The 27,102-nt window shown below is 37.7% G+C and overlaps 1 protein-coding gene across 1 annotated transcript in view; it reads left to right on the top strand.

Moving 5' to 3' along the window:
• Positions 1-27,102, top strand: part of OXSR1 (oxidative stress responsive kinase 1) — a 90,953-nt gene that overhangs the window by 40,120 nt on the left and 23,731 nt on the right. Inside the window, exons 5-8 of the mRNA XM_034662234.1 lie at positions 4,354-4,409; positions 17,487-17,596; positions 21,061-21,162; positions 22,645-22,778. Coding sequence (XP_034518125.1) covers positions 4,354-4,409; positions 17,487-17,596; positions 21,061-21,162; positions 22,645-22,778 — 402 coding nt within the window. The remainder of the gene's footprint in view (positions 1-4,353; positions 4,410-17,486; positions 17,597-21,060; positions 21,163-22,644; positions 22,779-27,102) is intronic.

The following is a 27,102-nucleotide window of genomic DNA, read 5'->3' as shown; positions in this document are numbered from 1 at the left end:
CTGTGTGCTAATGAAAAAGTCAAGCATGTCTATGATACTCCTTTTAATTTTACAAGGAATTTGTAACTTTGGTGCAATAGCGACACATGAGAAATGGCATTAAGCTGTGAAAAACAAAACTCACTGTTCTTATTTAAGAGTGGATGGTAGATTTAACTGGTGGGGGTGCTGGGTTGCTTGATATTCTTTGTGGCAGAGTAAAAAAATGGTTTTTAAGGACTCTGTTGCTTTCCAGATATTTAGTTACAAATCTTTTCCTTGAAAGGTCAGTCGTCCTGTTGGGTAGGAGGGCAGACTGTTGTGTTTGATTGTCCAGTGAGCCATTTAGCTTCGTGATATTCCTCTGCTTTTATTCCTGGAAGCTGTGCTACAGATTGCACTTTGGTTTCTTTCTTTTTCTTTTCTTTTCTTTTCTTTTCTTTTCTTTTCTTTTCTTTTCTTTTCTTTTCTTTTCTTTTCGATTTATATATTTGAGAGAGAGAGTGAGTGCAAGTGTGAGTGGGGGGAGGATCAGAGGGAGAGAATCTCAAGCAAACTCCCTGCTCACCGATCTCATGACCCTGAGATCATGACCTGAGCCAAAGTGAAGAGTTGGATGCTTAACCAACTGAGCCACCCAGGAGCCCCTGCACTTTGGTTTTAAATGGGAAACAAGAATTGATTATCTGAGGAGTTGATCAGGAAAAGTAGTCACCCAAAGTGCAGGCTCTACTGAAAATGGATTACTCCCTCTTTGCTTATGAAAGACAAAAGCTTATGAAACATTTGAATAGGTAATACATATATGTGGCTTAAAAATTGAAAAAGCACAAAATGGTATATGATAATAAACAAGTCCTGTCAATATCAGCTGTGCTAAGTCATGTTGATACTATGTACTCTTGATATGATGTGATGAAAGTGGCACTTTACTTCTCTGGCCTTCCTTCCAAAAACTCCTAACACCAGTCTCATCATGAGGAAAATTCCATTAGAGGGGGCATCTTACAAAATACTTGGCCATTACTCCTCAAAACTGTCAAGGTCATCAAAAACAAGGAAAGTCAAAGAAACTGTCACAGACAAGAGGAACCTAAGAAGACAGTAATTAAATTTAATATGGAATCCTGAATGGAATCCTGGGACAGAAAAAGGACATTAGGTAAAAATTTTTAAAAATATGAGTAAATTGAGGATTTGAATAGTGGTGCATCAATACTGGTCTCATTAAATGTACCATACAAATGTAAGATGTTAACAATGGCAGAAACTGTAAGGTGTAGGGAACTCCTCTGCACTATCTTCTCATTTTCTGTGTAAATCTGAAACTGTTCTAAAAACTAAAGTATTCTTTAGGGGCGCCTGGTGGCACAGCGGTTAAGCGCCTGCCTTTGGCTCAGGGCGTGATCCCGGCGTTATGGGATCGAGCCCCACATCAGGCTCTTCTGCTATGAGCCTGCTTCTTCCTCTCCCACTCCCCCTGCTTGTGTTCCCTCTCTCGCTGGCTGTCTCTGTCTCTGTTGAATAAATAAATAAAATCTTTAAAAAAAAAAAAGTTTAAAAAAAAAATAAAAAATAAAGTATTCTTTAAAAAGTCTTCTTCCTTTCCTGAACCTCTAGTACCCTGGTCTAAAGGGAACCACTTCTTGCCATTTTTCTTGTGTCTCCTTTGAGAGAGATTTTATGCCAATATAAACATAACATGTATATTCTTCTTTCTCCTTAAAAAAAAAAAAGACAGTGGCAATGTACATGCATAGTATTATTTCACTTCTTATTTGTTGATTTTTCCATATAATCTCATATATTCATTACCATTCGTAGTATTTCATTATAAAGATATACCACAGTTTAACTGGTCTCCTGTTGTTGGATAGTTAAGTTGTCTTGTTTGACTGCCGGCGTATTAGTTTATAACCCTATCATTTGGAACAGAGTTGGGAGGTGGGAATTGGAGTTGGGGATGACGGGAAGGGGATAGGATAGTCAAGTTTTATTTTGGTATTTAGCTGGATTCATTCATTCATTCATTTTTTTAATTTAATACTCCACTTATATCTGGGAGAGGATTTGAGGGAGATTGTTTAGTTATTTAAATCTGTTTGATGCATATCTTGGAGATGCCTCCTGTGCACTAATCATAAGTGCAGGTGATACAGAAATCTGTTAAGGTATAGGTCCAGATCTTTTTTTTTTTTTTAAGATTTTTATTTATTTGAGAGAGAGATTGAACGAGAGAGAAAGAGAGCAGAGAGCGAGCATAAGTGGGGGAGGAGCAGAGGGAGAAGAAGAAGCAGACTTCCCCATTGAGCAGGGAGCCTGATGCAGGGCTCAATCCCTGGACTCCAGGATCATGACTTGAACTGAAGGCAGATGCTAGGTGCCTCAGTACAGGTCCAGATCTTAGCTCATGGTGAAAGAGACAGCCCCAAGAATATAATGATATTTTTATAGTCTCCGCTAACACTGTGCTGCAGAAACACAAACGAGGAAGTAACTAAACTATACATTTTGAGTTTCAGATGTCATTCCAGATGAGCTCAAAAGGCAGTTGAAGGTTCATGGTTGACTCAGTTGGATGGTTTTTGTCATCAAAGGAAGGGAAGGTCCTCAATTTTCTCCTGTTTGTAGTATCTGGAGTCAGAGACTTTATGTTTGTAGAACAGACTTAGCCTGCCTCCACTCTAAGTTGGCCTCTGGGAGAATGTCCTGTAAATTGCTTAGATGCATAAGCAGTGAAGAATACTCAGTAGCATGATTTCCTTATGCTTCAGTAGGCATTTAGGAAAAGTACTGTATACTGTGGTTTGGTGAAGCTGCTACACACAGTTGTGAAACTATTGTTAATTTTTTCCCAACGACTGGTTATATCTAAAGATGCAGGAGGGGATGCCTGGGTGGCTCAGTTGGTTAAGCTGCTGCCTTCAGCTCAGGTCATGATTCCAGGATCCTGGGATCAAGTCCTGCATCAGGCTCCTTGCTCAGCGGGGAGCCTGCTTCTCCCTCTGCCTGCTCTGCCTACTGCTCCCCCTGATTGTGCTCTCTCTCTGACAAATAAATAAAATCTTTAAAAAAAAAATAAAGATGCAGGAGAACACAGGGACAGGGAAAAGGATGAAGTGTTGTGCTTTTCACTGGTTCTTTTTTGTGGTAGAGCTTTCCTCCATGAGCTAGTCTTGTTCTTCTTTCTTGTCTAGCTTCAAAGACTGACTCTCTTTTGTTTATTTAATTATATATTTATTTTTAATTACAAAATAAATACGTGATTGCATTTCCACAAGATATTTAAACACTGTTTCTCTTGACTCCAATTCCATTCTTTTCCACAGAAGGAACCATTTCTTGCTCTCATTTGGTATATATGAAAAGTGTGTGTGTGTATGTGTTAATGTTTTACATTAACAGTGTCCTACAGAATGCACTGTCCTCTTATTTGATATGTTCACTTCGTAGGATGTATTAGACGATATTTCAAGGCATAACATGTTGATTGACCTTACTCCATTTTTATGGCTATAACAAAATTAGTTCAATATTTCTGCTATTGTTGGCCTTCTGGGTTGTTACCATTTTTGCTTTGTTATTACAAACAACGTTGTAGTGACCCCCCCTTGTACATTTGGGGGTTTCTCCGGGTTATTAAGAAGTGAATTTGCTGCTCTTAAGATACTTCTAACACATTGTTACACGGGAAAAACAAGTTGTAGATTTGAATGGCTAGTGTCCTATCATTTATGTTGGAAGAAAAGCCCAGATACGTCACAGGAACATATTCTGTTGACTAGACTGGTAATAGTTGGAAACTTTGATACTAGACTTGAGAATGGTGGTCAGAGGGACTTTGGGCTTTTCAGTGATGTTTAGGTTTTTATAACAAGACTGTGTGCATGTCCTATTTGAATTATAGCTACCAATAAAAATATAAAGATGTTTGAATAATTTATATCCATCTTTATGCCTCAGACATAGAATAGACCCTGTTTTCAACCACATACTGACCATTTAAAAATTTTCATCACGTATTAGGCTGTGGGAAAACAAATCACTATATTTCAAAAAGTAGAATTAGGTGATGGTAGGTGAGGGTCACATTCTTTAGCCATTGTTATCCCAGTCAAGTATTTAATCATCTTGGGTTTTCTGAATTTTACAGTAAAAAGCTATCTGTTATTGTAGCTTTCAGTTTATAATATTTAGATTCTAGTACAAGTGACTGAAATTTAAAAATTTTTTACTATAGACCTTAATATTCTTTATGTAAAATAAGAGTATTTAAATATTACCATTGTTGTGTGAATACAGTAAACAATTGCTTAAATTATGTGACTCCAAAGAATAGGTGTTTTTTAATATGTAACTTTTTTTTTCTTAAAGAGATGTGAAAGCTGGAAATATTCTTCTTGGAGAAGATGGCTCAGTACAGATTGCAGGTAATGATTAGTATTTCTTTTTATTTTGATTTAATGGTCAGTAGAACCACCTTACTTTTCTTTTGTGTTTTCAGAGCCAGTTTTCTCTTCTAGTCCCTGGACTGTCTCTAGTCAAGCAGACTATGTTGGCATACCCCTGCTGTCTCTCAAGATATCCTACACTATTCATCTTTCATTTTTGATCTCAGACATTTTTCTGTCCATTAGTCATTACCTTCCAGTTATCACTCCTCATCCCCATGGAGTCATCTTCTATGAGTTCTCATAGCATTCTGTGCTTTCCTTTGAAGGAGAGATACTCAAGAAACCTCACTGTATTTATGAATTAATATGCTGTAGAGGGGTGATACAGAGCTGCTTCTGTCTGGAGATGATTGGGGTATTTGCTAGTGAGGAGAAGGCGTCTGAGAGGTGGAAGTGCACTTTTTGCAGCTTCAGAGCTGAAGAGATAAGAGCTGGAGTCCAGGGCCTGCCAGAGGTGGCCATGCTGGTGAAATACCCCTCCTCCAGGCTGAGACTCCAGAGTGACTGTACTGCAGGATTGTTGAGCAAGCCACTCATCTGAGGCCTCCGCTTGGTCCCACCCTGCTGGGTAGTCAGGTGTTTGACAGGAGGAAGATAATCGCCCAGACCATAAATTATTTCTTAAGCTTTAGAGGATAATTTAGGTGCACATTTTCCTTCATGCCCCAACCTAAGGAAATATTTTAACGAAGCCACATAATGCTTCAGATAAAAGAAAATATTGATAAATTTGACTCCTTTAAAATTCACAGCTATTTATTGAAAGAGGAACAAATAGTTTATTATCACTAATAAGCAAAAAGGCAAACAGAGTAAGAAGATATTTGCAGCATAATAACTGAGATAGGGCTCAGATTTAGAATACATAAAGAACTCATTAAGAAAAATCAGATAAGGTTGGTTAAGCATCTGCCTTTGGGTCAGGTTATGATGCCAGGGTCCCGGGATTGAGTCCCGCATTGGGCTCCACCTGCTCTGCGGGAAGCCTCCTCCGCGCTCTCTCTCTCTCTGTTTGCCGCTCCCCCTGCTTGTGCTCTCTCTTTCTCTCTGTCAAATAAATAAATAAAATCTTTAAAAAAAAAGAAAAACAGATAAAAAAAATGGGCAGACAACTTCCCAAAGGAAGACATCAAAACATAAATGTAATAAAAGATGTTCAACCTCACTATAATCAGTTAAATGCCTATATTATGGGCATGCCTTGTAGATATTGTGGGTTTGGGTCCAGACCACCAGAGTAAAGCAAATATTGCAATAAGGCAAATCAGATGAATTTGTTGGTTTCCCACTGTGTATAAAAGTTAAGTTTACACTCTACTATAGCTATTAAATGTGCAGTACAGTGTTTCTAAAAAAAACCGTGCATACCTTAATTAAAAATACTTTATTGCTAAACATGCTAACCATCCTTTGAGCTTTCAGTGAGTCATAATCTTTTTGCTGGTAGAGGGTCTTGTCTCCATGTTGATGGCTGCTGGCTGATCAAGGTGGTAGCTGCTGAAGGCTGGGGTGGCTGTGACAGTTTCCTAAAACAAGACAACAATGACATTTGCTACAGCAGTTGACTCTTCACAGATGATTTCTCTGTAGCGTGCAGTGCTGTTTTACCCACAGAAGAACTTCTTTCAAAATTTGAGTCAGTCCTCTCAAACCTTGCTTTATCAACTAAGTTTATGTAATATTCTAAATCCTTTGTTGTCATTTCAACAATCTTCACAGCATCTTTACCAGGAATAGATTCCATCTTGAGAAACCATTTTCTTTGCTCAGCTATAAGAAGCAATTCCTCATTCGCTCAAGTTTTATCATGAGATGCAGCAATTCAGTCCCATATTCAGGCACCACTTCTCATTCTAGTTCTCTTGCTGTTTCCACTACATCTGCAGCTATGTCCTCCACTAAAGTCTTGAACCCCTCAGAGTCGTCCATGAGGGTTGGAATCAACTTCTTCCAGATTCCTGTTAATGTTGTTATTTTGACCTCTTCCCATGGATCATGAATGTTCTTAATGGCATCTAGAATAGTGAATTCTTTTCCAGAAGGTTTTCAGTTTACTTTTCCCAGACCCAGTAGAGGATTCACTAGCTGTATAGAATGTATTCAATAATAAGACTTGAAAGTCAAAATTACTCCTTGCTCCAAGGGTGCAGAATGGATGTTGTGTTAGCAGGCATGAAAACAATATTAATCTCATTGTACGACTCCATTGGAGCTCTTGGGTGACCAGGTGCATTGTCAATGAGCAGTAGTATATATTTTTTAAAAGATTTTATTTATTTTAGAGAGTGTGCATGTGAACAGGGGGAGGGGCAGGGGGAAAGGGAGAGAATCTCAAGCAGATTTTGGACTGAGTGTGGAGCCCAACATGGGTCTTGATCTCATAACCCTGAGATATGACCTGAGTCAAAACCAAGAGTCAGTTGGATGCTTAACCAGCTGAGCCACCCAGGCGCCCCAATGAGCAATAATATTTTGAAAGGAATCTTTTTTCCTGAGTGGTAGGTCTCAACTTAAAATATTTAGTAAACCTTGTAAACAGATGTGCTGTCATCCGGGCTTTATTCTTCCATTTACAGAGCACAAGAAGAGTAGATTGAGCCTCATTCTTAAGGGCCCTAGCATTTGTGGACTGGTAAATGCATATTGGTTTCAACTTAAAAGTCAGCAGCTGCATTAGCCCCTAACTCTTAAGAGAGTCAGCTTGTCCTTTGAAGCTTTGAAGCTAGGCATTGACCTCTCTAGCTAATAAGTCCAATTTCTTCCAATAGAAGTCTGTTTTGTCTTCAGGGAAAATCTGTTGTTTAGTGTAGCCATCTTCACGAATTAACTTAGCTAGATCTTCTGGATAACTTGTTGTTGTACTTGCTGCTCCACCTTGCACTTCTGTGTTATGGAGATGACTTCTTTCCTTAAACCTAATGAATCAACCTCTGCTAGCTTTGAGCTTTTCTTCTGCAGCTTCCTCACCTCTCTCAGCCTTCCTATAATTGAAGAGAGTTAGGGTCTTGCTCTGGATTAGGCTTTGGCATAAGGGAATGTTGGGGCTGGTTTGATCTTCTGTCCAGACCACTAAGACTTCATATCAGCAATAAGGCTGTCTTGCTTTTCTTATTTGCGTGTTCACTGGAGTAGCACTTTTAATTTCCTTTGAGAACTTTTCTTTTGTATTCACACCTTCCCTAACTGGCACAAGAGACCTAGTTTTTTGCATATTTCGGCTTTCAACATGCCTTCCTTACTGAGCTTAATCATTTCCAGCTTTTGATTTAAAGAGAGAGACTGTGTGACTCTTCCTTCACATGAACACTTAAAGGCCCTTGTAGGGCCTAATAATTTAATTGGCCTAATTTAAATATTATTGTGTCTCAGGGAATAGGGAGGCCTAAGGAGACAGAGAAGGATAGGGGAATGGCTGGTCAGTGGAGCATTCAAAACACACACATTTATTAAGTTCTCTATCTTATAAGGACCTGGTTTGTGGTACCCCCAAAGTAATGACAATAGTAACATCAAAAATCACTAACACAGATTACCATAGCAAATACAGTGATAATGAAAATCTTTGGAATAGTGCAAGAATTATCAAAATGTGACAGAGACAAGAAGTAAGCAAATGTTGTTGGAAAAATTGTGCCAATAGACTTGCTCAATGCAGGGTTGCCGTAGACCTTAAGTTTGTTAAAAAAAAAAAAAACCCAAAAAACAAAAAAACCACAGTATTTGTGAAGCATCGTAAGGCAAAGCATTAAAAAACGAGGTATGCCTATAAAATAACAGCCAGTTATACTGGCTGACCTGGCAAAAACATCTGACACTACAGTTGTTGGTGTCATTATAAAGCAAGGAAAAATCTCATTCCAGTGGTGGGAGAATTAAATACATGAAGTATGCATACCCTGAAACTTTGGCTTCTAGGTGTATGGCCTAGAGAAGATCATGCTTATGTGTGCCACAGTGCTCATAAGCATTGAAAGGTTGAAACAGTCCCAATACCCTTCAATAGTAGAATGGATAAATATGAATAAATTGTGGTTAATTTGCACTCTTGAACTACAACTACATTCAAAAGCTTTAATAAGTTATACAAAGATAAGGTGAAAGAAAACAGTTGAAATAGAATATATAGCATATGATTTCATTTATATAGGTTCAAAACCAAGTACAATTATGCTGTATTGTTTAGAAAGGTAAAACCAAGTGGTAGAAAACTAAAGAAGAGAGGATTCTGGGAAGATGGTGAAGTAGGAAACACCAGGAATCTCTCCACATCTAGACAACAACTGAACCAGCAGAAATCTATCTGATGTAACTGTTTTATAATTCTGCAGTTCCTTTGAAGGTTCGTAAGTTCTAGGGGAAGGTTTGGAAGGTAAATTGTGGTTAATTTCAGTCAATTTCAGAGCTACCTATTCCTTAGCCATCAGCCTCCTGGCAGGCCCTGTGCACCTGTTTTAGGAGCAACTTGCACACAGGTTGTGGGACCCACAGTGGGGAAAGTGGACCCTGTCTTCCAAATATGGATCTGTGCTCTGATCACTGATTGCTGCTCCTGATCACATTGGTGCAGATAAAGAGGCAGACAGCCATTGTTGTGACACCCCCTCCCCTCCAGATGACTTCCAGGGACTTAAAGGAACAGCACCTTTTTTTCCTTCCCTTCGTTTTTTTTCCCATTTTTGGAGCCAGACATTTAAAAACAATTACATTGGTGGGGAAAATTGGAAAATGACTGCACATGCCAGGAAAAGGTACAGAAAAGTCCTGAGAAGAGCTTGTTTATACTTAAGGCTGATGCTTGACACAGAAATAGTCTATAACAACCAAAATAAAAACAGCAACAAAATTTAAGCATCAAACCTTGGGAAAGGGAGATGCTCTGATTTCCAGAATAACTATATCATTAAACTCAAATGTCCAGTTTTAAACAAAAACAAATCACAAGGCATTCAATGAAACAGTAAAGTATAACCCATTCAAAGGAAATAAATAATAGAAACTGTCACTGAAAAAGCCCTGACGGCAGATATACTAGGCAAAGAAAACTAAAGGAAGATGTGAATAAACGCAAGAAAACAATGTGTGCATAAAACGGAGCTACCAATAAGGAGAAAGAACCAAAAAACAAAAAAATTCTGGAGCTAAAAAGTACAGTAGCTTGTATTATGAAATGAAAAGCCCACTAGAAGGGTTCAAATGCAGATGCAGATTTGAACTGGCTGAAAAAAGAATTGATGAATTTGAAGACAGGAAAGTGGAAATAATAGTGTCTAAGGAACAGGAAGGAAAAAGATTGAAGATAAGTGAACAGAGCTGAAGGGACCTGTTTGACACCATCAAGCAGACCAACACACCTGTGGAAAGTTCCAGGAGGAGAGAGAAATGGGCAGAGAGATATTTGAATAAATAATGGTTGTAAACTTTCCAAACTTGATGGAAACGTGAATATAAACATCCAAGAAGCTTAGTGATCTCCAAGTAAGATGAACTCTGAAAGACCTACACATTATAATCAAACTTATGAAAGCCAAAGGAAAAGAATTTTGAAAGGAGGAAGATAAAAGTGACTCGACACATACGAGGGATCCTCAATATGGCTGTCAGCAGATGTCTCATCAGAAACTTTGGAGGCCAGAAGACAGGAGGCCAATATTTTCAAAGTGGTTAAAGAAAAAAAATTGTCAATCAAGAATCCTATATCTGGTAAAACTATCCTTCAGATTGAGGGATAAATCTCAAGACATTGCCAGATAAACAAAAGCTGAAGAAATTTGTTTCTGATAGATCTGCCTTCAAGAAATGCTCATGGGAGTCCTGCAAGGTGGAATGAAAGGACACTAGACAGTAACTCGATGCAGTATGAAGAAATAAAGATCTCATAAAGGTAAATACATGGGCAAGTATACAAGCTAGTATTATTGTAACAGTGGTTTGTGACTTCACTTTTTTTTTCTACATAATAACATTACTAAAAACAATTAATGGTCTAAAAGTTAATATTACTGTAACTGGTTTGTGAATCCAAAACATGTTTTCTCCTTAAGAGACCAGTGTATTTAAAAGAATTATCAGTTCATGTTTTTGAGCATACAGTATGTTAAGATATAATTTTGTGACAGTAACCAGCAGGGGTGGGGATAGTACTATAAAGAAGAGATTTTGTGTTATTGAAGTTAGGCTGGTATAAATTCAAGATTTTAAAAAAAATTTTTTTCTTTTTTAATTAAGTAATCTCTATGCCCAACATGAGGCTCAAACTCATGTTGCATGCTCTACTGACTGAGCCAGCCAGTGCCCTAGGCTGGTATAAATTCATATTCGAGTATGATAACTTTAGAATGTTAAATGTAATCTCTATGGTAATCAAAAAATAGTTACAGACTATAAACAAAAGGAAATGAGAAAAAAATTGTTTCACAACAAAAAGTCAACAGAAAAGCAACACAGGAAATGAGGGACAAAAAAGCTATAAGACATATGGAAAACAAATAGGACAATGACAGAAGTCAGTCCTTCCTTATTGGTAATTGCCTCAAATGTAAATGGATTAACTCTCCAATCAAAAGACAGAGATTGGTAGAACAGATGAAAATACTTGAATCCAACTATATACTGTCTGTAAGGGACTCATTTTAGATCCCAGACACAAATACATTGAAAGTGAAAGGATAGAAAAATGATGTTCCATACAAATAGTATCCAAGAGAACAGAGGTGGCTATTCTAGTATCAGAGAAAATAAACTTTAAGTCAAAAAGGGTTACCAAAAAAAAAATCCCAAAACACAAAAAGGGTTACAAAACAAATAAGGACTTTACCTATTAACAAAAGATTCAGTACAGCAAAAGGATATAACAGTTATAAATATTCATACACATAATAACATACTAACAAAATATATGAAGGAAATACTACTGACAGAACTGAGGAGAGCTTCACATTAGCAGTTGGAAACTTCCATACTCCATTCACAATAATGGATACAACAGGAGATAAGGAAATGAAAGACTTAATACCATATAGTACACCACCTAGAACTAACAGACATACAGAACTCAATAGGATCAGAATATACATTCTTCTCAAGTGCACATGGGGCATTTTCTGGGGTAGACCATGTTAGACCACATATTAAGTCCCAATAGATTTTACTTTATTTATTAAGATTTATTTATTTATAGAGAAAGAGTATGCATTAGTGGGGGGGGCGAGAGGGAGAGAGAATCCTCAAGCAGACTCCTCCCTGCTGAGCATGGAGCCCGACTCAGGGCTCTATCCCAGGAACGTGAGATCATGACTTGAGCTAAAACCTAGAGTTGGCTGCTTAACCAGCTGAGCCACCCAGGTGTCCCAAGTCCCAAAAGATTTTAAAAGATATTATACAAAATACTTTCTCTGACCACTGTGGATAGTGAGAAATCAATAGCAGAAGACTAAAAAATTCACAAATTTGCAGAAATTAAGCAACACATATTCAAATAAGGAATGGAAAAAGGAAAGCTTCACAACAGAAATTAAAAAATACTTAGGAATGAAAACAAAATCACAATATATCAAAACTGTGGGTCATAGCAAAAGTATTGCTAGGGGGCAAGTTTATAGCTATAGACATTTTATTTAAAAAATAAGATAGCAAACCAACAACCTTACTTTATACCTTAAGGAACTAGAAAATGAAGAAACTGAACCCAGTGCTAGCAGAAGGAAGAAAATAATAAAATTTAGAGAAGAGATGAAGGAAATAAAGAATAGAAAAGCTGTAGAGGTGATTCTTTGGAAAGATCACCAAAATTGACAAACCTTTAGCTTGATGGACTAGGAAAGAAGGAGAGAAGACTCAAATGACAAAAATTGCAAGTGAAGTAGATACATCAGACAAAGCAGACTTTAGAACAAAGATCATAATAAGAGATAAAGAAGGGCATTACATGGGATGCCTGAGTGGCTCAATTGGTTAAGCATCTGCCTTCAGCTCAGGTCATGGTCCCAGAGTCCTGGGATGGAGTCCTGCATTGGGGTCCTTGTTCAGTGGGGAGCCTGCTTCTCCCTCTGCCTGCCGCTTCCCCTGCTTGTGCTCTCTTTCTCTGTGTGTCTCTCTAACAAATAAATAAATCTTAAAAAAAAAAAAAAGGAAGGGCATTACATAATGATAAAGGGGTCAATCGAAAAAAGGATAAAACATCTGTAAATATTTATGCACCCAACATTAGAAGCATCTAATTATAAAAAGTAAATATTAATAGACCTAAAGGGAGAAATAGACAGTAATACAATAAGATTAGGGGGCTTAAATACCCCCACTTAAATCAGTGGATAGATCATCCAAACAGAAAATCAAGAAGGAAACTTCAGCCTTAAATGATACATTAGGCCAGAAATAGACTTAATATACATTTACAAAACATTCCATCCTCAAACAGTAGAATACACATTCTTCTCAAGTACACATGGAGCATTTTTCAAGACAGATCATATGTTAGGCCACAAAATAAGTCTTAATAAATTTAAGAGGCCTGGAATCAAATCAAGCATTTTTTCCAACCATGCTTGGTTGGAAACTAGAAATTCATGTGAAGAAAATGGGAAAATTTACAAATACCTGGAGCTTAAACAACATGCTACTGAACAACCAATGGGTCAACAATGAAACTTAAAAAAACCTTGTGACAAATGAAAATGGAAATGTAACATGCTACATTTATTGGATGCAGCAAAAGCAGGTCTTCCCACCCGAATCACCAGTCTCTTTGTTCTGAAAACAAAAGCAGTTCTAAAAGGGAAGTTCATAGTGATACATGCCTACCCCAAGAAATAAAATATCAAACAACTTTATACCTCAAGGAACTAGAAAAAGAAGAACAAATGAAACCCAGTTAGCAGAAGGAAGGAAATAACAAAGACTAGAACAGAAATAAATGACATAGAGACTATAATGACAATAGAAGAGATCATTGAAATAAGAACTAGTTCTTTGAAAAGATAAACAAAATTGGCAAACCTCTAGCTAAGATTCACCAAGAGAAGGAGGATTCAAGTAAATAAAATGAGAAATGAAAAGAATATGAAAGAGAAGCTACAACTGATATTAGAGAAAGGATTGTAAGCAACTACTGTGAACAATCATATGCTAACAAATTGGGTAATTTAGAAGAAATGGGTAAATTTCTGGAAACATACAACCTACCAAGACTGAATCATGATGAAATAGAAAACCTAAGCAGACTAATTCAGTTACTGAATTCAAGAGATTGAATCAGTAGTCAAAAACCTCCCAACAAACAAAAGTCCAGTACCAGACAGCTTCACTGGTGAATTCTACCAAACATTGAAAGAATTAATACCAATCCCTGTCAAACTCTTCCAAAAAATAGTAGGAGGTGGAAACTCTTTTAAATATATTTCATGAGGCCAGCCTTACTCTGATACCAAAACCAGACAGGAATGCCACAAGAAAAGAAAATTACAGGCCAATATTCTGATGGATATAGATACAAAAATCTTCAACAAAATATTAGTAAACTCAGTTTAGCAATACATTAAAAGGACCATATACCTTGATGTAGTAGTGGGTCTTATTCCAGGGATGCAAGGATTGTTCAACACCTGCAAATTAGTCAGTGTGATGTACCACATTAACAAAATGAAGGATAAAAATTATATAATCTCAACAGATGTGGTAAAAGCATTTAACAAAATTCAGCATCCGTCTCTGATTCTCTATAAAGCCAGTATAGAGGGAGCTACCTCAACATAACAAAGGTCATGCATGACAAGCCCACAGCTAACATTATACTTAGTGGTAGAAAGCTGAAAGTGTTTCTTGTAAGATCATGAACCAAGACAAGGATGCCCACTCTCGCCACTTTTATTCAGTTTAGTACTAGCCAAAGCAGTTAGGCAAGAAAAGGAAATTAAAGGCACCCAAATTAGAAAGCAAGAAGTAAAACTGAAACTGTGCAAATGACATGATATTAAATACAGAAAATCCTAAAGGCTCCATCAGAAAACTGTTATAATGATAAAATTTAGTAAAGTTGCAGGATACAAAATCTGTAAATGCAAATCTGTTGCATTTCTGTACATTAATAACAAACTATCAGAAATTAAGAAAACAGTCATTTATAGTTGCATCAAAAAAAGTAAAATACCTAGTAATAAATTTAACCAAAGAGGTAAAAGACCAATGTGTGGAGAACTATAAGACATTAAAGAAAGATGTTGGAGACATAAATAGATACTCTGTGCTTATGAGTTGGAAGAGTTTATATTGTTAAAATGTCTATACTGCCTGAAACAAAATACAGATTCATTGTAATTCCAATCAAAATTATAATGGCATTTTTCCAATCCTAAAATTTATTTGGAACCATAAAAAACCTCAAATAGCCAAAGCAGTTTTGAGAAAGAACAAAGCTGGAGGCATGATGCTTCCTGATTTCAAAGTATAGTGTGAATCTATAATAATTAAACAGTGTGTTACTGGTGTAAAATGGACACATAGATCAATGGTACAGAAAGCCCAGAAATAAACCCCCCCACACATATGGCAATTAATTTATCCTAAAGGAGTCAAGAGTATACAGTGGGGAGAGGATAGTCTCTTCAATAAATGGTGTTGGGAAAATCAAACAGCCAGATGTAAAAGAATGAAGCCAGAGCACCATCTAAGATCATATGCAAAAATTAACTCAAATGAAGGACTTGAATGTAAGATATGAAACCATAAAATACCTAGAAAACATGGATGGCAGTCTCCTTGATATAGGTCTTGGTGATGATTTTTTGAATCTGACACCAAAAGCAACTAAGGTAAAAATGAACGAATAGGAATATCAGACTAAAAATCTGCACAGCAAAAGAGATCAACAAAATGAAAAGGCATCCTACTGAATGGGAGAAAATATTTGCAAATCATATATCTGGTAAGGGACTAATATCCAGGGACACCTGGGTGGCTCAGTTGGTTAAGCATCTGCCTTCGGCTCAGGTCATGATCCTGGGGTCCTGGGATCGAGTCCTGCATCGGGTTCCCTGCTCAGCGGGGATCCTGCTTATCCCTCTTCCTGTAGCTCCCCCTGCACTTGCGCATGCCCTCTCTCTCTCTCTCTCTGACAAATAAATAAAATCTTTTTTAAAAAGGGACTAATATCCAAAATACATCAAGAATTGGTACAACTCAGTATCAAAACTGAACAATCTGATCAAGAAATGGGCAGAAAATTTGAATAGACATTTTTCCAAAGAAGACATACAGATTGCCAACAGATAAATTGAAAAGATCCTCCATGTCAATAATTACTAGGGAAATGCAAATCAGAGCCTCACACACATCGAGATACTGTCTTACACCTGTTAGAATGGTTATTATCAAAAAGACTGAAAACAACAAGCATTGGCAAGGATGTAGAAAAACCAGAACCCTTATGCAGTGTTGGTGGGAATGTAAATTGGTACAGCCAGTGGAAAACAGCATGGAGATTCCTCAGAAATTAAAAATAGAACTGTTATATGACCTAGTAATTCCACTTCTGGGTACTTATCTGAGGAAAGTGAAAACACTAACTCAAAAAGAAATATGCATGTTCATTGTGGTATTATTTACAGTAGCGAAGAATACACAATGGGGAAAAGGACAGTATCTTCAGTAAAGTGGTATTGGGAAAATTGGACAGCCTCCTGCAAAAGAGTGAAGCTGGATTGGATCACTCTCTTACACTGTAGATAAAAATTAACTCAAAATAGATTAAAGACTTGAATATAAGACCTGAAACCATAAAGCTCTTAGAAGGAAACATAGGTAGTAAGCTCATTGATGTAGGTCTCAGAATGGATAGAGAAATTGTGGTGTATACATACGGTGGAATATCATTCAGTCATAAAAAATAATGAAATCTTGTCATTTGTGCCATTGTGTGTATAAGACCTTGAGGGCTTTGTGCTATGTGTAGTAAGACAGTGAAAGACTAATCTTTTTTATATATGGAGTCTATTATATATATTAGACACTGAGCTCATAGATACAGAGAATGGATTGGTGGTTGCCAGAGGCAGGGGTGGGGGATAGCAAAAATGGGTGAACTGGTTTTTAGTTTAAGTTGTATTTTTTTGAGACTATGGGCTTAAGTAGACTTTTCTCCAGAGAGGACATACAAATTGCTAATAAGCACGTGAAAAGATGTTCAACATCACTAATCATTAGGGAAATGCAAATCAGAACTACAGTGAGATCCCACCTTGCATACATCAGGATGGCTACTATCAAAAAACCCCACAAAACTAGAAAATACAGGGGATGTGGAGAAATTGGAATCTTAGTTCACTCTAGGTGGCCGTGTAAAATGGTACAGCTGCTGTGGAAAATAGTATGGCAGTTCCTCAAAGAATGAAAAACAAAATTACTGTGTAATCCAGCAATTCCACTTCTGGGTATAGAATCCCAAAGAACTGAGAGCAGGGACTCAAACAATTATTAGGACACCCATTTTCACAGCAGCATTTCTCCATGGCTAAAATGGGGAAGCAGCCCAAGTGTCCATTAACAGATGAAAGAATACACAAAATGTGCTATATACATACAATGGGATATTATTCAGCCTATAAAGGAAGGAAATTCTGTAATACGCTACAAAAGTGGATAAACGTTGAGGACATTATGCTAAGTAAAATAGCCCAGCTACAGAAAACAAATACTATATGACTTGACTTATATGAAGTCCATGGAGTATTCAGAATCACAGAGGCAGAAAGTTAGAATGATGGTTGCCAATGACTGGGGAGAAGAAGATTGAGGAGTTATTGTGTAATGGGTACAGATTTTTTGTCTGGGAAGGATGCTAATAGAATGGATTGACACAGGGAGGAAAATCTGTTGAGATGGTGATGTGTGAGGGTAGAGAGTGGAATGAGGGACCCGTTAAGCTATGTCTTAATTTAGTCAAGAATTTCAGTGGAAAGAAGAGAAAGTGTCATGTTGTTTGTATGTAGGACTGTATTATTTTCCTGTCCACCTATGTTAGTTATTGTACTCCTAAATACTTTGCTCTTGTATCTATTTCAGACTTTGGGGTTAGTGCTTTTTTAGCAACTGGTGGTGATATTACCCGAAATAAAGTGAGAAAGACCTTTGTTGGAACTCCTTGCTGGATGGCACCTGAAGTTATGGAACAGGTACTTTGTCTTTCGTTTTTTTAAAAATGGTTTATGGTTTTGTACAGAACGGAAAAAAAAAACAGTAGCGTTTGCTTTTGTTTGGTGTACAGGTTTCCCCCACTAATGGAAAGTAGTTCTGTGAAACCTTTTGTAAGCTGAAATGGCACAAAGCAAAGAAACAGTTACCCCTAATTTATTTGTAAAAAATTTTCAGCATTTCCAGACCCAAAGAATAACCTCTTTTAGGCCTTTCTGATACCATAGAACACCTCTTGCTACTGGATACACAAAATAAATTGAAATAAAGCACAGATGCTCACACAGTTCAAAGCTCTGGTGGCCTGAGCTGAGTGTGGTTCCCTGAGAAAGAGCTGAGCGGCAGCAGTCTCGCTGCTCGGCCTGGGGCTGCCTCCATGAGGGCTGGCTGCAAAGCAGTTGCTCAACATCATTTTCACTTTTTTCGTAAAAGCGAAAATCCTCTTCTGATTTCTTTCAATAGCGTAAACAGGAACTACTGTAGGTCTTTCGTATAAGCCAAATGGCTTAATGGGAACTTTGAAACAGTAGGGGATACGTGTGCTAGGTTAGCTTTGGGAAATGCATGTTTCTGTTTCTTGGTTAAGATAGCGATCCACCCTTAACAACAACAGACCTCTAGATCTTTACAAATGATACATGAAACTCAGGATTTATACCACATACAACCTAAGGAACAATATAATGAAGATTGGTATTAAACCAATACCATTAGTAATAGTTTCCTTGTTTACAAATTACATGACCTAATCTTTGTACACGTAGATTCACTGCTGTGGTTCTTGAAGGACTGGTTTTGCCCACAACCCCATTTCCCATTTGCTTTCAAACAGCTACAGTCAGAAGTTGCTCATCTAGTCATCTTATGGAAACTCTGCTAATTCTCAAATCAGTGCTTATTTCTTATTCCTTGCCTTACTTGTTCTCTTGTCATTTGAAACAGTTGATCATTTCCACCTTTACTTACATCTTCAGCTTCCCTAGTATAGTTTCCTTATTCTTCCCCTGTCGGTCCAGGCTGTGTCTCTGACTTCTTTTCTGCCTTCCTTCTACTTCCCAGGACCTTGTTCTTGAATTCTTCTCTCACTAGTTAGTCTCATCTCCACTTCCCATCTGTTATATTTTCTTTTTAGTTTTTTTTTTAAGATTGATTGATTTGATTTGATTTGATTTGATTTTTTAAGTAGGCTCCACACCCACTGTGGAGCTTGAGCTCAGCAACCCTGAGTTTGAGAGTTTCATGCTCTACTGACTGAGCCAGCCAGGTGCCCCTAAAGACTTTTTTAAAGGTTTTATTTATTTGAGAGAGAGAGAGCATGCACGTGAGCTAGGGGAGGGGCAGAGGGAGGGGGAGAGGGACAAGTAGACTCCACACTGAGTGCAGAGCCCAATGCAGGGTTTGATCTCATGACCCTGAGATCATGACCTGAGCTGAAATCAAGAGTGGGATGCTTAACCACCCAGGTACCCCCCCAAAGATTTTATTTTAAGTGATCTCTGTACCCAATGTGGGGCTCGAACCCACAATCCCAAGATCAAGAATCATATGCTCTACTGATTGAGTCAGCCAGGCGCCCCCCACCTATTATATTTTCTAAAGTATATCCATGCATAGTCTTATTTCCTAAGCTCCGAGGTAGAGGTTTCCAGCTTCCTATAGATGTTTTACATAAATGTCTTTTAAGTTTATCAAAGTCAGTATGTAGAACTGAATTCACTTTTAACTCTGTTATAATGCCTGTATTCACCCTGTTGGTGAGGGAAGCATTCCCACCTTAGGGTTATGCAGTTGCTGAACACCTGACACTGGACTGGTGGGACTGACAGCAGTTTATTAGTCATGTACACACAGAGCTGCAGGGAGGAGGACACTACACGTCACATGTGACTCCACTCAGGAAGAGAGTGAATGAACAGTTGCTGTGGGAAACAGGCTTTGTAGTATCAAGAGAGTGAGGCGCCCCTCAATTTCCTTGCAAGGGTGATTGGCTCATTTGAATAATTCTGAGGGCTGGTGGGGAGCTGAAACCTGCTACTCAAGGCTGAGCAGCAACTTTGCCTGATCCAGTTGATAAGCAGGGTTGTTGGGATAGGGAATCTTACCCTTAGGAGCAGACTGGGGAGGGGAACTTACACTTAGCTCATTAGAGGCCCACCTTCTTTTACCAAATGTCAAGGCAGCACATTATATGGAACTTCAATTTCTGGTCCCAAACCACACATTCCCCCCACCTACTTCTTCTCCTGTGTTGCTTAGGATAGAAAATGAAAATATTTAATTTTATATTGTGCTCATGACAGTATAAAAGGACAGAAATTTGGCCAGTTGTTCATATCAACAACTTGGAAAATATTCAAACCCCTTGTATCTTTTTTCATTATAAAAATTAAGGTGATAAAACAAGATCATAACATAGAAAATTTGGAAAACCAAAGACTTAGCACTACTGCCTAACAATTTTGTTCTAGTTCTTTCCTTTTTCTAAAAAAAAAAAGATTATATACTTTCATAATAAGTATCAAAACTTGTGAAGAATTTTGTATTTTTTCTTTATAAATGCTTTATCACAAGTGGTTTTCCATATTTTCATATAGAATTCATTTACATTGCTTTTAGTTGACTATATAACATTTTTTTTAAGTGAGTATTCCATACTTAACAATTTTCCTATTGTTGGGGAACATTCATTCAGATTGCTTTTTCTTTTTTCTTTTTTTTTTTTTTTAAGATTTTTATTTGTTTATTCGACAGAGAGAGACAGCCAGCGAGAGAGGGAACACAAGCAGGGGGAGTGGGAGAGGAAGAAGCAGGCTTATAGCAGAGGAGCCTAATGTGGGGCTTGATCCCATAACGCCCCATTAACGCCGGGATCACGCCCTGAGCCGAAGGCAGACGCTTAACCGCTGTGCCACCCAGGCGCCCCAGATTGCTTTTTCTTTTTTCTTCAGTTACCAAGTATATTTATTTAGCTTTTGCCTACTGTAGATTACTTTATTGGTTTAAAGCTCATGAACACTTCATGGTTCTTGATACATATTGGAAGCTACCTTTTAAAAGTGCTTTTAGGGGGCGCCTGGGTGGCACAGCGGTTAAGCGTCTGCCTTCGGCTCAGGGCGTGATCCCAGCGTTATGGGATCGAGCCCCACGTCAGGCTCCTCCGCTGTGAGCCTGCTTCTTCCTCTCCCACTCCCCCTGCTTGTGTTCCCTCTCTCACTGGCTGTCTCTATCTCTGTCAAATAAATAAATAAAATCTTAAAAAAATAAAATAAAATAAAAGTGCTTTTAGGGGTGCCTGGCTGGCTCAGTCAGAAGAGCATGCTACACTTGATTTCAGGGTCATGGGTTCAAGCCCCACACTGGGTGTAGAGATTGCTAAAAAAAAATATTAATTAAAGTGCTTTTAGGATGTTAAAAATAATCATGTACATCTTTATGTTCTTTACAGGTCCGAGGCTATGATTTCAAAGCTGACATCTGGAGTTTTGGGATCACAGCAATTGAACTGGCCACAGGGGCAGCTCCATATCATAAGTATCCACCAATGAAGGTGAGATTTATAGTCAAGATACTACCCCAGCCCCATGTCCCAGTTTCTTTTCAGAGCCTACTCCTAGGAAATAAATGGATTTGAAAAGGATGAGTTTTTAGAACTGTAAAGTGGGAAGCTATTTTGAGGCCAAAGGAATGGTTTATTTTTTAAAAAGAGGTGGGGGAGATGAGACTTATTTTTCATCCACCACAGGCAGTGAGTACTGTAATTGTAGCCAGACATACACCTTAGCCTATTTGCTCAGAATGAGAAATACCTACATCCTTTAGTAATTCCATTTCAGTAAATATAAATTGAATCTGAAAAGCAAGTATTAATTCTGACTACAGCCCCCTTTATTCTTTAGTGTTGACATTGTGTTTAGAAAGTGGCTTATGGGGCACCTGGGTAGCGCAGTCGTTAAGCATCTGCCTTCGGCTCAGGGCGTGATCCCGGCGTTCTGGGATCGAGCCCCACATTGGGCTCCTCTGCTGGGAGCCTGCTTCCTCCTCTCCCACTCCCCCTGCTTGTGTTCCCTCTCTCGCTGGCTGTCTCTCTGTCAAATGAATAAATAAAATCTTAAAAAAAAAAAAAGTATCTTATGCTTTTATAAAAAAGTCACACAATATGGAAAAATCACCCCAGATCTCACTATATAAACATGACCTTCCTTATTAACACTTCTGTGCATCAAGCTAGTATGTTGCCATGAAAGTCAAAGAAGGAGGCAGAATAATCAAAATTGTCAGTTACTTCAGAGAAGGTAGGAGGAGTGAAAACTGAAAAAGGCTGCAGCTCTGTTAACTAGGCATCGTCAATGGTTTCTCAGAAGTGGCTGAGAAGTTCTGGGAAGAGAAGGCCAGATTACAAGGGGTCATGTTAAAACAGAGCCATGGATAGGTAAAATCAGCAAGATCACATTTTTAATTGTGCTGTGGTTTTATTTATTTATTTATTTATTTATTTATTGTATTTTATTTTTAAATTTGCTATGCTTTTAATTTTTTTATAAAGATTTTTTTAAGATAAGGGCTCTTTTTTTTTTTTTAAGATTTTATTTATTTATTTGTGCGAGAGAGAGAGTACAAGCAGGGGGAGCAGCATGCAGAGCAGGCAGAGGGAGAAGCAGGCTCCCCACTGAGCAAGGAGCCTGATGCAGAGCTCGATCCCAGGACCCTTAACTGATGGAGCCACCCAGGCTTCCCTGATTTTAATTTTTTTTAAAGGTAGTTTGGCAGTATAAGAATGGGGACAGAGGACATGAAGAAAGGACATTTAGTGCTGATACAGTTGAGCCCTTGCAGGCACTTTACCTGGGAAGCCAACTATCTGTAGGGTATTATTTGTGTGGAAAACACCTAAATAACTCTGTGTTCCAAATAACTGAGCTAAAGTGAACTGCTTATGTATTGGGAGGTTGTCTGTATTGAAGAATTTTGGGCACAATACTCAACTTTACTGAGTCATCAGAAGTTTATATTATATTGAAAATTCTTCCAGGTTTTAATGCTGACACTACAAAATGATCCTCCTTCTTTGGAAACTGGTGTTCAAGATAAAGAAATGCTGAAAAAATACGGAAAATCGTTTAGGAAAATGATTTCATTGTGCCTTCAGAAGGATCCAGAAAAAAGGTAAAATATGAGATCAAGCTTACGTTTCTCTTCATCTAATATTGTAACCATTGTGGGAAGTCTTAAGTATCACATATATGCATTCATGTGCAGGAAATTATTTGTGCATATTCAAATATATTTATTTAAATATAAACTTTAGAAAAAATATACAAAGACTATTACACTAGATTGGAAATGAATGAATTACTTTCTCCCTTCTTAAATTGTTCAGCTATTTCCTGGTTAATTTTTTTATAAATTTGTATGTTAAGAATTCTGTGTTAGTAAAATACCATGTTAGTGGGATGGCTTGTTTTCAAATGTATTTAAAAGTCATAAGCAAATATATTTTGATGCTGTTTACAGTTTTAATAACAAAAGAAATACACACAGCAAATGTTATATCTAATGCCAAATAATCATATATATTTCCTTATTGGAAAGATATTTTTTAATGAGTAAACCAAAAATGCAGAGTGCTTCCTTGTTAACACTAGACAATTAGAAGGCCAGTAAGTGAATAAACATGATCATCTAATGTCTGTATCTTTATGAATTGAACAGAATCAAATGATGTTGGAAGTCATTGAGTACAACCTTTTATCTTTGAGGTCAACCAGCTACCTAGTCATTGAGGTCGGACTTGAATCCAAAACTTCTGATTCCTTACCTAGGGCTCTGTTTCCACTGTATCTCATTTTTCTGTTTCACATATATATTCCACTCAGTTTTTTAGCACTAAGAGTTTTTAAATTTTGATTTCTCTAACAATCAACAAAAGTAAAAGATTTTAATTGATATCCTTAGTCATTTCTTTAGTATATTTCGTGGAATTTACTGTTGGAAATATTGGAAAGTGTAAGAAAAACAGGTAGCAAAGTTCAAACCTGTGCTATTAGAACTTTTTTTCTGTTTCTGAATAAATTGGTATAAAAGATAAGGAATACTTTTGCTTCTGCTTAATTGACTAAAATAACATTTTTTTTGTTACAAATACCCAGAAATGCTGAGTGAATTTATCAAACTTAAAAATCCAAATCCAGGGATAAGCTTGCAATAAAGGGAGATGCTCAGGTGCTAGAAATAATGAGGATGACCTAAATTAGAGAAGAAATATCACGAACTAATCCTGTGGCTACCCTCAGTGAGACACTGTTCATTTCAATGACATACTTAGTTAGATTTCTGATTTCCACATGGGGACTGGAAATGAGATACTGGGTCCAGCCACTGGGCATTCTGAACTGAGATCCCTGCTTATGGCTAGGACCTTTACAAGTCTGCCTTCTGAGTAAAAGGACAGACCAGAAAACAAAATATGGTTCATCATCACAAAGACAAAACAAAATTTCTCCTGAATAATCCATTCCCCTGACCTGGACATTCTGTAAGTTGACAGTCTGAATTTATATGACCCATATTATCCAGGAACCCACAAGATTAGAGAATAAAAAAATATTGCCAAGCCAGTTTTATTTCTGGCAGAAGCAATTAGAAAACTGTATCATTCAAATTGTTCCAAACTCCAGATCTGTGAGATTCCTGCAAATAATGCCCCACTGAAGAGATCAGAAGCTGAAATTATAAAACACACAGTAAAATACTACACGGCAGACTGGAGTCAGCAGATACAGGAAGCAGAAGGATTAGTGCTCTGAGAACTTTGGATAATGCAAAGATGCCTCAAAAAACTATAAAATAAGTATATTTAAAATAATTAAAATGCTAATGGAGGAAATTAAAACCATAAGATCTTGGTCACCATTTTGACCAAGAAAACAAACAAATGGAGCTGCTAGAAATGAAAAATACAGTAACTCAGCTTTCCCTTGAGTATAGGCTAGACTTAGTGTCTTGCTTCTGATAAATAGAATATGAAAAAGGAAAAATAGCAGCTTTAGAGTGGAGAAACCTGGTGGACACCTCCTTCACAAGTGATCCAGGTTAACATTAGCAGTAATAAGACATACGGATTATTACATACTCCCGGATATGATACAAGGCAAAGGGCATATCACTTCTGAGGTATTCCTTCCCCAAATCTTTCACTTTAGTCTGTAATGAGAAAACATAAGACAAAGCCAGTTTGAGGAATATGCTATTAACTCCCTGACCAGCACTCTGCGGGAGTGAGGAAAGGGATGACTGAGAAAGTGGCACAGATTGGAGATTAAGGAGACATGAAGACTAAAAGCAACATGGTGTCCTGGGTTAGATCCTGGAGCAGAGAAAGGATGTTAGTGCAAAAACTGGGGAAACCTGAATAAAGTCTATAATATAATGTACCACTATTAATATTTTAAAGTCTGTAGCAATGTTAATATTTTTAGTTATTTCTTGATAATTATGTCACAGTTATGCAAAATGTTAACATTGGGGGGAACTGGTGACAGGCATGTAGGAACTCTGTACTATCTTTGCATCTCTTCTGTAAGCCTAAAATTATTTCAAAAGAAAAAGGAGCTGTAGAATATCTTATTTCCAGTTCCTAAACCAAAATTATACCTTGTTTAGAACACTTCTAAGTTAAAAAAGAAACAAAACTTCAGTGGAGTGGTTAAACAAAACAGCCAATAAAATAAAAAAGAGATAATTATTTATTGGGGCGCCTGGGTGGCACAGCGGTTAAGCGTCTGCCTTCGGCTCAGGGCGTGATCCCGGCGTTATGGGATCGAGCCCCACATCAGGCTCCTCTATGAGCCTGCTTCTTCCTCTTCTACTCCCCCTGCTTGTGTTCCCTCTCTCGCTGGCTGTCTCTGTCTCTGTCGAATAAATAAATAAAATCTTAAAAAAAAAAAAGATATTTATTGACTGCTCATCAAGTTACTGGGTACTTTTGTAAACACAGCGTACATATCATCTCATTTAATTTTTACAGTGATCGTATGAGGGTGGTGCTGTTATTTTCTCTTTTACAAATGAAGAAACTGACTCAGAGTGGTTAAGTAACATTGCCCAAAGTCACACAGTTAATACATGTTGGAGCTAGAATTCCAACCCATACAATTTGACTATGGAGTTTTTGCTCTTACTTGATCACACTACATACAGTATACTGAGGAAGTTGCTCAGAATGCAGCATAGAAAGATTTTTTTTTTTTAAAGATTTTATTTATTTATTTTACAGAGAGAGAGACAGCCAGTGAGAGAGGGAACACAAGCAGGGGGAGCAGGAAAGGAAGAAGCAGGCTCCCAGCCGAGGAGCCTGATGTGGGGCTCGAACCCAGAACACTGGGATCACGCCCTAAGCCGAAAGCAGACGCTTAACAACTGTGCCACCCAGGAGCCCCAGAAAGATTTTTTAAAAATGGAAATATAAAAGAAAGATGACTATTCGGGGGATTGAATGGGAAGGTTCAGTGTGTGTGCGCACGCACATGTACATACACATATACATGGATATGTTTATGTAGACTTTCCAGGAGAGACTAGAGAGAATGGGAGAAGCAATATTCAAAGAAATAATGGCTGAGAATTTTCTAGAATTGATGAAATGCCTATATCCTCAGATTAAAGAACCATCGCCCCTAATTCCAAGCAGTATTCCCCTTTCCCCATTTGTACACAAGTGATGAAACTGCTGTATTCAAAGGCAAAGAGAATCTGTTAAATGCAAGCTAAGGGGGCAAATTACCTACTGAGGAATAGTAGGTAGACTGACAGCCACTTTCCTTTTTTTTTTTTTTTTTTAAGATTTTATTTACTTATTTTGACAGAGACAGCCAGCGAGAGAGGGAACACAAGCAGGGGGAGTGGGAGAGGAAGAAGCAGGCTCCTAGCGGAGAAGCCTGATGTGGGGCTTGATCCCAGAACGCCGGGATCATGCCCTGAGCCGAAGGCAGACGCTTAACTACTGCGCCACCCAGGCGCCCCTGACAGCCACTTTCCTAATAATAACAACAGTTGAGGCCAGAATATACTGGGACAATGCTGAGAGAAAATAGCTGTTAACACAGAATTCCCCATCTAGTGAAACTATTACCCAAGAATAAGCATGAAATTAAGATTTTTTCAGGCAGAAATTGAGTTTCCAATCATTTTTATCACTTAAAGAACTAGAAATTGTACTCTAGGAAGAAGAACGTGAACCCAAAGAAAAGGATGAATCATAAGAAACAATGTTGTGCAAACTGTTGAACATACTGAAATCTTGACTGGATGAAAAAATAGGAAGGATAATGTCTACTTTCAGTTTGCATAGCACTTTTACATCTCTTCTCTTAATCTGTACAGTAATCCTCCGAGGCCCTAGTTCTTAAGTGTGAGTGCACGTTAGAATCTCCCGGGGAGTTTTAAAAACTGCCAATAAACAGAAGGGGAAATGAACCATGAGAGACTATGG

This window comes from Ailuropoda melanoleuca, chromosome 6 (genome assembly GCF_002007445.2).
Source record: "Ailuropoda melanoleuca isolate Jingjing chromosome 6, ASM200744v2, whole genome shotgun sequence".
In the NCBI taxonomy this organism is placed as follows: domain Eukaryota; kingdom Metazoa; phylum Chordata; class Mammalia; order Carnivora; family Ursidae; genus Ailuropoda; species Ailuropoda melanoleuca.
This window is presented reverse-complemented; position numbering and strand designations above follow the sequence as displayed.